General features: G+C 44.2%; 3 protein-coding genes across 12 annotated transcripts; 2 read left to right on the plus strand and 1 right to left on the minus strand.

Annotated features, from left to right (window-relative positions):
* Window positions 1-1,011: 1,011 nt before the first annotated feature.
* Window positions 1,012-11,491, plus strand: LOC100118997. 3 transcript variants are annotated; one of them, XM_031926210.1, is made up of 5 exons: window positions 1,012-1,088; window positions 9,995-10,184; window positions 10,242-10,469; window positions 10,544-10,811; window positions 10,884-11,491. In XM_031926210.1, the coding sequence occupies exons 2-5, from the start codon at window positions 10,035-10,037 to the stop codon at window positions 11,120-11,122; spliced, it is 885 nt and encodes a 294-aa protein (XP_031782070.1). In that variant the 5' UTR covers window positions 1,012-1,088; window positions 9,995-10,034; the 3' UTR covers window positions 11,123-11,491. The 3 variants fall into 3 exon arrangements, with proteins under 3 accessions (XP_031782070.1, XP_001602855.1, XP_008210642.1); XM_001602805.5 differs by lacking the exon at window positions 1,012-1,088 and adding an exon at window positions 9,635-9,751; XM_008212420.3 differs by lacking the exon at window positions 1,012-1,088 and adding an exon at window positions 9,660-9,751 and having other exon boundaries at window positions 10,029-10,184.
* LOC100679709 (MAP7 domain-containing protein 2) lies at window positions 1,331-9,894 on the plus strand. 8 transcript variants are annotated; one of them, XM_016984619.3, is made up of 13 exons: window positions 1,354-2,098; window positions 2,179-2,265; window positions 2,371-2,440; window positions 2,526-2,799; window positions 5,575-5,803; window positions 6,377-6,603; window positions 7,108-7,397; window positions 7,467-7,739; window positions 8,288-8,651; window positions 8,725-8,813; window positions 8,886-8,999; window positions 9,113-9,506; window positions 9,570-9,894. In XM_016984619.3, the coding sequence occupies exons 2-13, from the start codon at window positions 2,235-2,237 to the stop codon at window positions 9,639-9,641; spliced, it is 2,427 nt and encodes an 808-aa protein (XP_016840108.1). In that variant the 5' UTR covers window positions 1,354-2,098; window positions 2,179-2,234; the 3' UTR covers window positions 9,642-9,894. The 8 variants fall into 8 exon arrangements, 7 of the variants coding, with proteins under 7 accessions (XP_008210646.1, XP_008210644.1, XP_016840108.1 ...); XM_016984620.3 differs by having other exon boundaries at window positions 1,357-2,098; window positions 2,529-2,799; XR_004344803.1 differs by lacking the exon at window positions 2,179-2,265 and having other exon boundaries at window positions 1,344-2,098; window positions 9,092-9,506.
* Window positions 11,492-12,046: 555 nt separating the features above from the next.
* Window positions 12,047-14,958, minus strand: LOC100119035 (speckle-type POZ protein B). The gene is made up of 2 exons (XM_001602837.5): window positions 14,611-14,958; window positions 12,047-14,534 (listed from the first exon to the last, which is right to left on the minus strand). Exon 2 carries the CDS (start codon window positions 14,506-14,508, stop codon window positions 13,147-13,149), a length of 1,362 nt encoding a protein of 453 aa, XP_001602887.2. The 5' UTR covers window positions 14,509-14,534; window positions 14,611-14,958; the 3' UTR covers window positions 12,047-13,146.
* Between the last annotated feature and the right edge of the window lie 290 nt (window positions 14,959-15,248).

Consider the following 15,248-nt stretch of genomic DNA (forward strand, 5'->3'; position numbering starts at 1 on the left):
ACATTTTTTAATAATTGTAACACACTTGTACTTGCAAGAGGAATATGTCACGACACATAATCCGAAACGTCGCATAATAAGAAACTAAATATATCTCTCCGGTAATGAATATCTTCTTGAACCTTGCTTATTATATATTTGAAATTTAGCGTGATTGCCTGTAAGACGATAGATCGATTAGTCGAAATGTCGGAGGTATTGTCTTCAGTTTTTCGGAACAAAGTTTATTATTTCCCTCAAAGGATAATGACCCCTATGCTTCCATTAGACTTGGAATTTTACGTATGAATGGACATAACAAACAAAGAATCTGATGAAATATAAATAGGAATCATATTCGCCCATGCAGCAGGCAATCTTCGCAATATAATATAATTAACTGCAAAAATATATAAAAACTGTTGCGCAAGTAAATCTGAAACACACGTATATCGCGTGCGGGAAATGTGGTTTCTATATATATTTTATCAGATTCTTTGTTTGTTATGCCCATTCATGAATATAGAATTCCTCTAATGATCGTACAGGGGTCATTGTCCTTTAGGGGTAGTAAACTTTGTTTCGCGGAAAACTGACAGGACAATGCGGCCTATAAAGCTGATATTTAGACTAATAATTGTCATGCCTAGAATTCCACGCGAAAACAAAGTATAGTATACTCCATCAGAGAAGATCAAAGAAAGTCCTGCTGCACAAGCTCGTATAGCTATCCATCTTGCACACTGTACACAGAAAGAGAGAGCCGGCCGCAGGGACGAGCTGACCGTCAAAGTCAAAGTTCTCGCGGTCTGGAGGTCATTATCCCTTATCGCAATCGATATAGCCATCGGTGCGGCTTTCTCTCTCCTTTAATTCTTCCTACTACCTGGTGCCGCATGATACCGGCGGCCGATAGTCTCCATGACTACCTTGGCTTGCGCGCGCGCGCGCGCGCGTGGGCGATCGAACACGCGACACACCATATCGCGGCCGTACACCCCCTGCGCTGTGTTCCGCAGCCAGTTGTCCGCGCGCCTGCACGTGGATAGACCGGAAGCGACTAGCCGAGACCTTTTCATTCGAGCTGCAGCAGGTAGTGTCTAGTCAATGTATGTATACTTATATAGAGCTGCTTCTTTGTGTAAAATACGTGCGAGAGGCGCGACAGTGAAAACTGCGCGCGCTGTCGTTGCTGCGCTCTTCCTCTTTTTTTCTCTCGACTCTCGCGTCGGCTTTCGCTTTCGCGGGGACGTGTACTCTCTGCGATATGCGATGAAAGGCTGTGTGCACGTGAACTTGGGAGGAAATCGTTTCGTTGTTGATATATGTTAATCGCTATGGATTAGAAAAAAAAAAAAGAAAAAAAACATACATGCAGATGTCGGGGATATACGTTTCGGAGTTGCGTATGGTATAGGCCAAATTGCACTTTGCGGCTATAATGGGTTTCTTCTCGATTGCTGTCATTTCGATACGTGAGTTGCAGACTTGTTACCGCGGCGACACGTGATGTCTTTTTTCGTAATAGTACCACGCGCCCGCGTGTTTCTCGCACTCATCGTGATACACGAGAAACGGAAAAATCGAGTTGAAAACTTGACTTGAAAGAATATTACTCAAATCTCATGATCTTTATAAAAAGTAGCGCGTTATGTTCCATTGTATAAGTTCGTGACTCTTTTGTGCGCAAACACTTTGAGATCTCTGCGTCGCGGAATTTGCATTTCAAATCAGGCGCAACTATATATATATACACGATTACCATCGTTGTCAACCACATAAACAAAATCCTAAGATAAAGGATCGAGCCCAATTAGCGCCCGAGTAGACAAGTAAACATCAAGCGCTCGTCTCATTCCATCATAATACCTATATAGTATCGAAAAAGCGCGGCGGTGGCTCTCGACTATTAAACTCGCGCGCGGCCGGCGGCCAAATGGCCGCGTCGAGTGGTCGTCGTGCTCCACCTAAGCTTGCGACGGCAAACAGTAGTCGAGAGGTAAAGACCACTGCTCATCGGCGGCTGGAGCTTGCGAGAGGCCGGCAGCGGCCGGTATGGCGGCGGCGGCGAGGACCTCGCTCGTCGAGCAGAAACGACTTCAGTGGGCCAAGGAGAGAGGTATGAGACAGAGCTGCTCCCCGTGTATAGCTCGCTGTGCGCAGTGATTTTTTATTTATTTATTTATTTTTTTTGATGAGCTGGCTTTTCGGCGTCTGTTTTTTCTTCTTTTCTCGTTTGAGCTTGCGCTGAGGGCATGCCCAGCTTTTGGAATGACATCACGCGAGGTATTTTTCGTTTTGCTTTTTTAGTTCATTAGCCGCACCTCAATGTTTTCCTTTTTACACTGAACGTGTTCGCTTGAAAATTCAATGAATCTGTTGCTCGAGCAGAGGAGATGTCAAGACTTACCGGGAACTATGCCCCCATCAAGACTAGCAGCACCGTTCGCACCTCGATTCGGTAAGTCCGTCAACATTTTTCATTGACAAAAAAACGCTCGAAACTAATTCTGAAAAAAAATCGGTTCCACCCATCGACCTCCAAGCAGCACATACGCAAACGGCAGCGCTCGTTGCTCGCTCGCGGAGATGAACGGCAAGTCTCAGCAGCAGCGCTACGCAAGCACGATAAGTCTTCGCAGCCTGGCTGCATCGGAGGCCAGTCTCGGCTGCACCAACGGACTGCGAAACAGCCTCGATTACTCGAGCGCCAGCCTCATAAATCTCCAGGACCAGGTCGAACTGGAACGCGTCAGCGTCTCGAGGCGGCGCAGTCCCAGTTTGCCGCCGATCTACAACAAGGAGGAGTATCGGTATCAGGTGCGCCTCTTTTATTCTCAAAGTTAGTTCTCATACGATTGTCGCTTGAAAGCAGCTTTTCTACAGCTCTGAGAATCGACGTAGACTCTCGAGTCGCGCTTATTGCCGAAGCCTCGACACCGCGTGCGACGAGTCGAGGACGTCATTATGCACATTGCGTTCGACGCCCTTGCGCACAAAGGAGAGTTTTATTCGAGTCAACGACAAGGGAATTACCGATCCGCTTGAAATCGCTGCTGTTTACTCTTTTTGGCCCGATTTCTCCCCTCACTCCGCATACAACCCTATAGGAAAAAACCCCGAGCCGAGAAATCCATACGCCGTATCAGCAGAGCGCATAAATCAGCCGGAGCGTAGAAAAGGAAACCGGCGGTAAATACACTACCCCCTCCCCCCTGGAACTGTATATAAAACGTGTTGAAAATAATAATCAAGCAGGGTATAACTTCTCACGGTGAATATATTTATTAATACAAGAAAAGAACAAGAAATTAATACGAGTATGACAGCGTAGTCAGATGTCAGTGAAGCGTTCGACTGGACAACTGCTCGCTTGCTCGATTCGGATAGAACTAACTGCTATCCTCCGCTGAGGGTATTACAATAGCTCGGTGACGCGGTCCTACGGCTGATCGCAGGAGAGACGCTGCCGATATCTTAATAGCCCCCGCCGCTCACCTGGCTATCATAAAGCGAAGTGCGCGCTCCTTCTTAATCCCTAATTGCCGTGTTTGTCGCACGTACTTTTCGTAGGCAACAAACAGACCGCGTCTCCGAGAAGCTTATCGTCATAAAAGAGCAGATGCGCAACCGAAATAAAACTATTCTAGAGCTACGCATATTTCTAAATTAAAAACTATGTCAGATTTTAGCAAAAATCCAACACAACGAAAACTGGGTTTCGTCGCAGCGCGCGCGCACGTTGAACCCGCCGTCGTCGCGATCAGCCCCAAACCGAAGGGAAAAAGGCCGCGGGTCACGATCCGGCATCGCGCAGTGCTCGGTGTCGCTTTGTACCCCGCGGTACCGTGTACACATATAAGTATACGCGCCCCTATATACGGGGAAAAAGACGAGGACGGATGCCTGGCAGGAATTGCCGTGGCGTGCGATGTCGTGCAGTCGCGGGGCTGAGGGAATTGTCGGGTTACTTATGCGATGCTGAGAGGGTGAAGGAGGGAAGGAGAACAGGAGCAGGCGAGCGAGAGAGAGAGAGAGAGAGAGAGAACGCTGTGGCTTGCGCGCGCGGGAAGAATCGATTCCGCGAGTCATCGGCGTACGTTGACCCGCCAAAGAGTCGGACCGAGGGAGTCGCGAGCTTTGGGGGGTAGTATACTGGGTTGTTGCTTTCAAGAGTCATATTTCGGGCTGCCGCGCTTTTTCATGGCTTGTCATGGCCGCTTTAGATTGATTTTGAATTTCAACGTAGTTGAATCGTGCTATCGAGGTTTTTTAATACGAGACAAAGTTAGAATGAGGAAAGTGATCAAACGACGATCATCGGTAACACATACTGTCTTATTTTTTGACCTACGAATTAAAAGATAAAGCGTAAAACTATAACAATTTTCGAAAACTAGCCGAGAGTTTATCCATAATTTTCGACTGAGATTGTGTACAGGGCAAATAGCACGTTGCTTGGGTAATCGAGGCCGTGCGATCGTCAGCCCCCTTACGACTTAGACTTGCTCTGCGTAAACTGGAACGCCATTGATCTACCCGACGCGATAACGACGATACTTTTCTCATTCAGCTGTACACTTGCTTCCTCTATTCTCTGCTGAGTGGGACTGAGTGGTACGAATCACCAGAGATTTTATAGAATTTTTTTTTCATTTACCTACTTGAAAATTCACCAATGAAATCTTCACCGACGATGACTGTCGGATGGTAATTAATCTCGATTTTCCTACAACGACAGACAGATTAACGTTATGAAGTTTCGATTCGATTTTTCACCGCGTGAATATCGAATGAGCAATAATTGGAACAACAATGTAACTTATAACTACATAATTCGTGTATCGATTTTCTGATGAATAACTAAGCGAAATGTGTCATTGCTTCAACTGGTCTTTACATCTGTGACATAGTGTACTTATACACTATATTGCTTATAGTTCTGAGCATATCCGCAGGCTATAAGTAGATGCAACTATGTTGACGTGTACAGCAAGGTACAATTTTTTTCTCAAATCTAACACACCAAGCTAGCTCGGTCGCAAACAACGCACTTATCCCGAATGGGATTTTTTTTTCTCGAAAGAAAGCAAAGCGACGTATTACAAATGAGTTTAGCCGTGAGTAATAAGCGAAAAATCCGAATGTATATAGCATCAGGCAGTAAAACACGCTTCGAGAAAGGGCTCGAGCACCGCATCGCTACTCACTTTGCGTGCAACGCAACAGTTAAATCGCACCGCGCGTTACCGATCTCTCAAGTCCATCGCGCATAAGAAAGGGGCTTAAATATTCTTATTACCCGTCTTATTCCCAATTTGCGAGTCTAACTAACTCGGAAATTCCAACTGCGCACAGAAAACCCACACGATTCAGCCCAAACGGACGTAAAACGGTTTTCTCGGCAATCAACCTGGAAAGGAGCCCCGAAAGATCTAAACGAAACAGCGTCCCACTTAGAGCCCCGAGAATTACCCTCGAGTTCGTGCAACGCAATAACCTCTAATCCGCTCTCATATCGGCCTGACCCGAGCTCTCGCATAAATCACGGCGTCGCACGCAATACTGACCGCGTACCGATCTCACATGCACCAGGAACCGGAGGAGTTGCCTCTCGGCTCGCGGCAGTCGAGGTCGACCCACAGGTGTTCGCGCAACGGCAAGACGCATCGCTCCGGTACCAGAGACAAGCAGCATCATCATCATCATCATCGTCAGGGAAAAGGAGCCGAACAGGAGAGGGAAGGCGAGACCTCGGGATACGCCAGCGACAACTTTGACGGACCTGCGCAGCAGCAGCAAGTTGTCGCGTTGCCCTGTCATGGTGAGTTTTGGGGAAATGTGCGTGTGTGTGTGTGAGCGATGTATTTAGGTCGCGTTTTGACCCCGTTGCGAGTACAAGTGACAAAAACCGCTTGGAGAAACGAGGATTATTAATTCGATGCTCCGAGTTGGCTCGCGTGAGGGATGGAATTTTTCACTTTGACAAACGTGATTGATCTTTGGTCTAGAATATAATATACACTCGGTATGGAGGGATGAATTTTGTTGATGTACAAAAGTTGGTGGGAATTTATGTACGACGATCAAATAAAGTGGAGTTTCGTGGTGCTGGTTCGTGCAGGGCTGCAATCATCTGGAGAAATTGAATTTTTCATGAGACCATACGTAGCTGCTCCTCGATGACACGCGTATAGCAGTTTTTCTCGAAAAGCAGATTAGCGTGTTCGTCACGCGCTTATTCGCCGACTTGAACAGAGCGATCGATTTCACAACTTCCCTATAGTGAACCGTAATGTGAAAAAAACGTTCTCTCAGTCACGCTCGGTCCTGACTCACACTAGCAGTAGCGCACGAAGGTGTAATTTGCAAAAACCGATTTCGCCTTTGGCTCCAGTGAACTGTCACAATCCGGACACAGCGATGGGCGAGCGAACCTGGCAGAATCCGTACTACAGCGACGAGAACTCGCTGCCGTCGTCGCGGAAACTCGTGAGTCTGGCTCGCGCTGGTGAGTTCAACAGACAGCGTTGGGGCAGCGTCTGGGGCCAAGAGGTGTCGAAGGATCCGCCGCCGCCTTCGTGGCTGGAACGTGGACTCTCTAGGCTTGATCACAGCTCTCAGGTATGTAAACGACGTGTTTAGCGAAATAGCGCTCAATTTATGGAACATCTTGATATTTTTACTGCATTGAATGCATAGTAGAATTACGGATCATCGTCGGGCATACAAATTTGAATTTTTTTGATATTTTATCAAAAGAGAAACATATAATTTAGATTATTACAAAAACTAATTAACGATAAACCGAAGCACTGTGATACTCATTCTAGAATTCACGACAAGTTAGAAACCGAACATATTATTATTGTTTTCCATGAAAGTTTCCCTTGGTAGAAAATTAACCCTTTTTCTGGGCAGAATTTTTGGTGAAAATTTTGTAAAAGAAAGTACTATGAGAAATTTGTTCCAGAGTATTTCCAGTAATTTCAGATAAACCTCATTTTAACACGCGTTGACCAGTAATTCTGCCCAGAAATAGGGTTGATTTTTTACCAGGGTCAAATAGAGCTCAATTCATTCTAGAGCCTTTACGTAGACAACAGATTATCAAGCTTTTGAATATAGGTTCTCGTGATAAACCACGACAGTGCGAGCAGCCCGGACAGCTCAACGACGGGTTCTCTCGGCTCCGACACCAACAAGACTTACCTGAGAGGCCAGAACCAGCCAATAGACGCGGACATTCTGCAAGAGCGGGAGGTGAGACGGCAGAAAGCTCTGGAACTGCAGACCGCGATAAAGCAACAGCTCGAGGAACGCGAGCGGAAACGAAAGGAGGAAAGAGAGAAGAAACTGAGGGAAGAGCGCGCCGAGGAGGAGAGGATCCAGCGCGAAAGAGATCTGGAGAAGCAGAGGTATGAAAAACTTAGCTTTAACCAATTCTCGACGAGCTATACACTTTCTACGATCCCTGAATTTCTCAGGTTCGAAGAGGAGCAGCGGAGGCAGCGCGAGAAAGAGGCAGCGAAGCTGAAGAAGAGCAAGGCCATGCAAGAGGTACTCGAGGCGGCAGAGCGTCAGGCCAAAGAGGAGAAGCGACAGCGACGTCGGCGAGACGACGACGCTGGAAACGAGGCTAATCGGCCTCGCGACGATAAGAACGGCGCGGAAAACGCTGGGAACAGTGCTCAGCCCATCGATAAGGAGGCCAAGCAGGCACTCAATCGACGAGAGAGTTCCGCTACTATGGACACACAGTAAACGACATCTTCTTCGCTTTTTATCGCTTATATGATGAATTTGATAGAGCTGGTGGCATTTTTTTATTGCGCTTTTTGTGCATAGTAGTAGATGTGGTTGAATCTTTAAAAAATTACGCTCCCTTCTGTTTCATGATTACGTTATACTTTTGCAGTGCATATATGTTTATAATATTGCATATTGCATGAGTATTTATTTTTGCTGTAAATGGATTTTTAATTGTACGTATAGGACTGTTGTGCAAAATAAATTGTGATGAATTTGATTTTGCAATGATAATGTGCGTAGTGAGTCGAATGCGAAACGAAGCCTCGAATATCTATAAAAGCTTTTGAAATAAGGTATGGGCTAATTTCTCTGAACTATCATCAATTTGATGTTTCATCGTTGATAAAAATGTGCAAATATCATACTGTGTAATAATCGCAACATCGAAACATTTGTGAAGTCAAATAGTCAATTGTCGTTACTTTAGTTGCACTATACTGCACTCTTACCTCACTCATGCTTTCTTAACGATTCGCTAACTCACCTTGAACTCAAGCACAACCAGCCGGAACCACGGCAGCTCAGAACCAGTCCGCCTGCCGATCAGTCAGGAAGTGGCCATAGTCCTGAGCGGTCGTCTCGAGGATCCCGAACTCCTGGCCAAGTCACCCCTTAAGCTAGTCAACCTGGTAGTCAGTCCCCGCAATGGCAGCAGCGCCTCCAGAAACATCGAGTCCGGCGGTGGTATTAGTCTGAGTGCTCTTCTCAGCGGTTTGGGAAGTCCCGTGATTCTCCAGACGACGACGCGACCGTCGCCCCGGTTCGCCGAGAACAGACTTCTGACGCCCAGCAAGTACCGGGTGGCCAGTGGAAGGGAGTGCGGGACTCAGACCGATTGCGAGGGAGATCAGCTCAGCTCGGTTGGTGGAGTTTAACAGCTGTTAAGAGATGCTTGAGGTTTACAGCAGGTGACTGAGTTTTGTCGATTTGCAGGACCTCGCGGAAAAGGCTCACGAGATGAGGACGAAGGACGCGAAGGAGAGGAAGGAGGCTGCCAACAACAGTCGCAGAGACGTTGAAAAGTAAGCAAAGAACTCCTCACATGATTTAACTCTGCAGAGGAAGATCGTTAACCCCAGCTCTTGCGCACTCAGGTCGACCAACACGGGCGACGACTCCTCGACCAGCAAACCCCTACCCGGCCGCAACAAGTCCCAGCCGAGGATAACCGCGAGCCTGGAATCCCGACCGCGCTGGAACGCCAATCGGTAAAGTCACCTCTCACTCGTTAACCAAGCGAGCCAACCGCGTGCCTGAGTTCTCGGAGGCCGAGGGCCCCAAGTCACGTGATTGTCTTTAGTGATAAGCGATGATCGTTCAGTCCAGGCACCCGGTACCGCACCCAGAGCGAGAAGGACCCGCACTACCAGAGGCGCATGAGGCTCAGGCGCAGACAGGTGGAGACCAGTGACGAGGGTTCCAGCGACTTCCAGAGATCGCCGTCGCCCAGTCGACGAAAGCACGGCATCACTAAAGCCAAGTCGAGGAGCTCGGCGAGGCGCAGCAAAACCACCAAGCTCGACAACTACGACCCGGACGACAGGGATGCCGATCTGTCGATGGACAGTCTGAACTCCCTGGTGCCGTTGCACACGGACAAGAACGGCAGGATCAACATCGAGAGGAGGGACGAGGCGACCATCAGGGGACAGAACACTTCGCGGGATGTTTGGGGCGGGGACGATATCCTGAGCCACCTTACATCCCTCAGAAACGTGAGTTACCGAAGATAAGCTGAATTGGAAGCAAAGATCTATAAACGCGTGTCCTAATTCCAGGGTCTGATCATGAAGAAGAGGGAGTGGGACCTGCAAGAGTGTCCGATCTCGCCGATAACCGAGCTCTACTGACAGCGCGCTCACTGCCAGCGCCGGAAAATCCGTTCTCCGGACTAACGAAGCTGCCATATCCCACGCCAAGCGCAAATCGTGCACCGCTTATTAGTTTCGCAATTATACGTGTACATAATGAAATTATTCATAATCATGCCATATCCGCGACTGTATGATATAGGACAAACGTGCGGGTAGATCGTTAGAGAGATCGAAAACGAAAGAGAGAGAGAGAGAGAGAGAGAGAGAGAGAGAGAGAGAGAGAGAGAGAGAGAGAGAGAGAGAGAGAGAAAAAGAGAGGAATACGGAGCCGAGTATCGATACGATGATCGTTCTGGGGTGCAGGTTGTTATTTTATGCGCATTTTGCAGAGAGCTAGAATAGACAGTTATATACTACTGTTAGGAAGAGATGGCGGGCTTCCAATTGGATGATCTGCTGAGGGACGACAGGAAAGACGCGAACCTCATTCCTGATCTCAGCAAGGCCACCTGCAACTCGCAGGAGGAGTTCCGCAGGCTCATGGAGTGCTGTCCTGAATTCAAGATCAAAGCCGACAAGGTATAGACTCGTCATCAGAGTATTTGGAGCTCGTATAAACTTTGTACAATTTTCAAGGTAACGCGCGAGGACAGCAGTTGCAAGGTGCGGGACAAGGAGTTCTCCTGGCGAACGACGAAGAAGGAGCTGCGCGCGATCGGCCGCGAGTGGAGCTACGGTGACCCGATTCCGCCGGACATGAGGACACTTAATCTGCAGGAGCTGCAACAGGTCGCGATCGACTGGCGGATGCTCACCTCGCTGAGACCGAAGCTCAGGCAGGACGAGGAGATGTTCTCTCGATTGGTATAATATTCCGCTATCATCGCCACAAAAGTATTTGCCCTTTTCACTCGATTCCTTTCTCATGGCGATACCAGGTGGAGATGGGCAAGCTGCAGGTGAAGAGCCAAGCGCGCGAGCGACGCAGCTTCGTCAGCCCGATCCGGCGCGCGAAGAACCGCGCGGGCATAATCGAGAGCAGCGTGCGCATCTGCGGCGATTGCGGCGAGGAGTTCTGCAGCGGAGAGTCCTGCGGAGACGTCCTCTACGACGCGTTCATACGCGTCACCGTCACCCCGCACCGGGCCAAGGCTAGACTCACAGCCGACGCTGCGGCCATCATCGCCGGCATGGATTCCGGTCAAGGTCGGTATACTTTTTCGAGCAGGCTTCGATACGGTGAAGTAATATCCAACTCGGATATGATTATAATCGCAGGCAAGTCTGGCAAGAAGAAGAGAAAACGAGGAGGCCCAGGAATGCCGCGAATGGGAAAAAGCGGAGGCAAAGCCGCGCGACTCCTGGTGCGCAAAGACAAGCCGCCGGGAGGAAAAGGAGCAGCCAGGAAAGAGAGCGACCGCAGCGACGACGCGAAAGCTGGAAGCTCCGGGCGCAAGTTCCGCCGGAAGTGCACCAAGTACCCGACGAAGAAGCGCGGCGCCGCCTCGCCCAAGTGAGACTTTTTCGAGAGGAGCGGCTGACCTACTTTCGTGGGGTCAAGTGGGAGCTATGGATAAAATGTTATCTACCTATAGGTACTATAGCTGAGTACTATATAAGTACAACTACGCTACTGAAGCTACCAACGAAATAGTCGCTTATGTTGACAGGTGCAATTTCATGTAAACTGGTGCTAGATTATTCATATCACATACTCATTATAATATAATATATACTCAGTTTTGGGTTAGAACCGTTGATTCATTGAAATAGGTATATCATGATATTACACGCTTGATGTGACAGTTGGGTTCACAGACTTTTCAGATGGTCATTCTTGTTTTGTAAATTTATACCGTTATTATATTATACAGCATTGAATTTTATATATTTACATGTTTTTCATATCCCGATGTTGTGCAAAAGTTAGTTTTTTTAACTTTGCATTTTTATATCAAATTATAAACCTTATGATTCAGATTCAAACTAAATTTCAATTTTTCAATTCTATGATATGTCCTGAACAGTTGGGCGAGGTGTGAGCACAAAGAAATTGATTAATAAAAGCAATAATGTTTATACCGATACCTATACTGACTGTAAAAAGTAGATTTAAATTCTTGATTTACTAAATTAATTGCAATTTTTAATTTCTTAGCTTACAGTATTATACCGCTGAGCTTATTGTACATAGACCAATTTTTGTTTACTGTTCGTAATTTAAATTTTATCAACGCGAATATTTATTTGTTGGGGATATCATTCTGAATTTTGATTTAACATGTTGTACTTCAATCAATATATTACACGTTAAAAAATGCGCGACAATTTCAAATATTATTAATAAGCATTAGTATATTACTAAGTAAAGCAACAATAAAACTATATACTACAGAAGTCGATGTGTTTTTAATTCTAATAGGTGAAAACCAATACAAATATTATTTTGGTAACATTTTGCTTTATTGCTAAACTTTTCCTTCGATCGAAACTTTTTACATAAAGATAAAATTGATTCGATTTTTAAAATATATTATATAATATAGTGCTTTAAAATTTTAAATCAACAACTTTGTGTATTCTTATAATTTCGCATGCAATATAATGACCTCATATATAATATACTTATTTAGAATTAATTCATCTAACTGTTAACATTTAACATTAATCTTAAAATATTGCACGAGAATTTTTCAAAGAAAAGAGACAATAAGTAAAAGATGCGAGACTTTTGGGAATCGCACTTATCAATAAATCGTGTAGAAAATATCGTAATTATAAAATAATGTGAAAAGTAACATCATAGTTACAAGTCGGAATAATAATAATGATTTGTCATTGATATGTAATTTTGACATAAAATATAGAAACAATTGACAAATATAGTTAAAAATACAGTTGTATATACGACAATAAATATTAGACGTTTCTGAACGTGTCGAATCATCGCGTTCACTTGGTAGATACAGGTACTTTTTTCATAATTTTTACCTCTTAAAAAATATTCAGAGAAAAATATAACACTAAAACGCTCTATAATCCGATTGAACCTCCGGGTGCGTACATTTATACAGACACCTGATAAGGTATCTGGATTATATAGTTAGGCAGGTAAAAGAAGTGCGCACCCGTGGCTCAAAAGTATTTTTCATAAACTTTCTTTAAAACATGCAACTACAAAAATAGTTCGAAATATATTTATAAGAATATGTCTTTCTATGGTATATCCTGCTTTATAGTTATCACCGCTATTTTTTGTTCGTTTATTTTTAATTTATCACTATTTTACCATTAATGCACTGGTGCGTTTACCATTGAAATTCAATTTCCAATAAGCACATCCTTAGCTTGTAAAATTTAGCCTCATTAGAGCACAAGTTTGAATACTCTTTCAAAATCAAAACACTTCTATATATACATATACTACTTTGAGTTATACTGTAATTGATTAAAAATTATCAGGCAATCTAGTCTTGTTTAATTTTTACAGACTTGCTTATTGAAGTATGCAGAGTTAAAATATAAATTAAAAATCTAGTGCTCAATTCTCGCCTTGAAATTCATTTTCAACAGAAAAAGGATTGACAAAGGAATTCAGAAACAGTCTGAAGAAATACAAAAAGAAGGCATACAGATCCTCCATGAAGGAAGATGCACTTTTCTGCATCTTCATCAAGACTGTAGAGACTGTGTCTGAATCCATTACTATATCCTTGTGGGGGGCACAAAATTTTGCAGTTACATCGCACATGGGATCAACAAGTAGAGATACGTATGGCACTAACAGAATTGCAATGAATGCGCATAAAGAAGAAATTATGAGTAATTTAACATAGTTACTTAATATATCTGAAAATCCAGCGAACATTGACTGAGACTTGGTAGAAGCATTGAGATAGCGTGTCCACAACGAAGGATCTTTACCATGCGCAACAAGGAAATGAATGACTTGTGTCTTCAAACAATCAGCATTGTACATGTCAGCTAAAGCTAAGACATCAGCAGCATTGTTAACAGTTAATTTTCCGCACAGAGCTTCTTCGCACATGATTTTTAAACCCTCTAATGAGTATTTTTCAGCAGCAGCCAATAGGTCATTGGCCATATCTTGGATTCTCTCCACCCTCTCGGCATAAATAAATCTCAATACTTCTCGCATGACTCTTTCATCCATATCGCGAATCTCTACTATATTTTCATTCTTTTCCTTCATATCATGCTTAAACATAGCTAAGAAAACTGGACTTCGTGCTGCTAGTATAGCTTTATGTACTTTAAATTCTCTACATCCCACAATAATTGAAACATCGCTGAACTCTTCACTGTCTAACAGTGCTCCAAAGTCATCGGGCTGACTCCTAGGCATTTTGAGTTGCTCTGATATACTTAGGCCTAAAATATTTATTATTCCTCTACAAGCTCGAATTTCACAGAGTATTGTAAGTGTGTCATTTGGCAACAATCCATTTGATTGATCCATAACGTAATCACGACTTATAAAGTTGGCAAGCCCAGTAAAGCGCTGGGAATCAATTATTTTGACAAATCTATGACAGTATCTTGAGCTTTTTACGTTAGTCTCCTCTCTCCTATTATTAATGATTGAGAATTTACACTTGGCTTCAATGCTAGGCGCATCACATGATTTGAGATACAAATAGAGAGCTATGTTCCCATAATCTGAAGCGTAATAATTGCCATTGGGGTAGAGTCGCAAGTGCCATTTAATCTTGTCATTTGCTCCTGTTGAGAAAACAGGAGAGTCCATGTATGCCCCTGGTGTATTATTCCAAAAGAAACTAAAATTACTAATTGTCCACATGTATTTAAATTTAATAATCTCCATACGAGTGGTATCCCACTTATCTGGGATAGGAGACTTGGGGATGCAAATGTCATCCATGACTGCAGAAACGTAATTTACAAGTTCTAAAATATAAATTATAAAGTTAAGTATCTTAAAATTGCAATTCTACGTCTATCTTTGACGAAACGTATTACTTACGTCTGTTTAGAAACGAATAAACATAAACAATCTACAGAAAATTGCTTCTGTCAATAAAGACCTTGAAATATAGTCGGTCGTTTGATAACTTATTCATTTTAGCGACGCTCATCCCAGCCCATTTCTTTGTCACCGCAGCATTGAAGGACTGAAGGCATTCTTGAACACAGGTCAAGGTCATTATTAGGAATTCAATTGTTTAATTTTCACTTTCGTTACGTTAAAGGCAGTAAAATATATTAGCAAACTCATTTCGTGGTTTGAGCTTACAGTAAACAAAACTTCATTTTAGCTGACTTATCAGCTGAAACTGAAAGTAACAGTTCTGCCGTCTACTTGCGTCTATTGGTTTTTGCGTTTGCAACCTTGCATAGGGGTTGTTCATTTCTAGTCGTGGCGCACCCTGAAATCACTAGTTCTGGTTTTAAAAACGACGCGTGCGCGCTACGATCTTTGGCTGCTGAATTGAAAAATTAAAAAAAAAAAATAAATACAAATAATTGTAGAATTTCAGAACACTGCTATCGAAAAGTAATATTCTCGACTCAACATTGACGCTTAATATTTCAGAACAGACCAAAACATTTCCTAGATTTGTTGTACAAATAAAAATCATTGAATAAATGGGCATAAAGGAC

Source organism: Nasonia vitripennis, chromosome 3, assembly GCF_009193385.2.
Source record: "Nasonia vitripennis strain AsymCx chromosome 3, Nvit_psr_1.1, whole genome shotgun sequence".
Taxonomy (NCBI): Eukaryota; Metazoa; Arthropoda; class Insecta; order Hymenoptera; family Pteromalidae; genus Nasonia; species Nasonia vitripennis.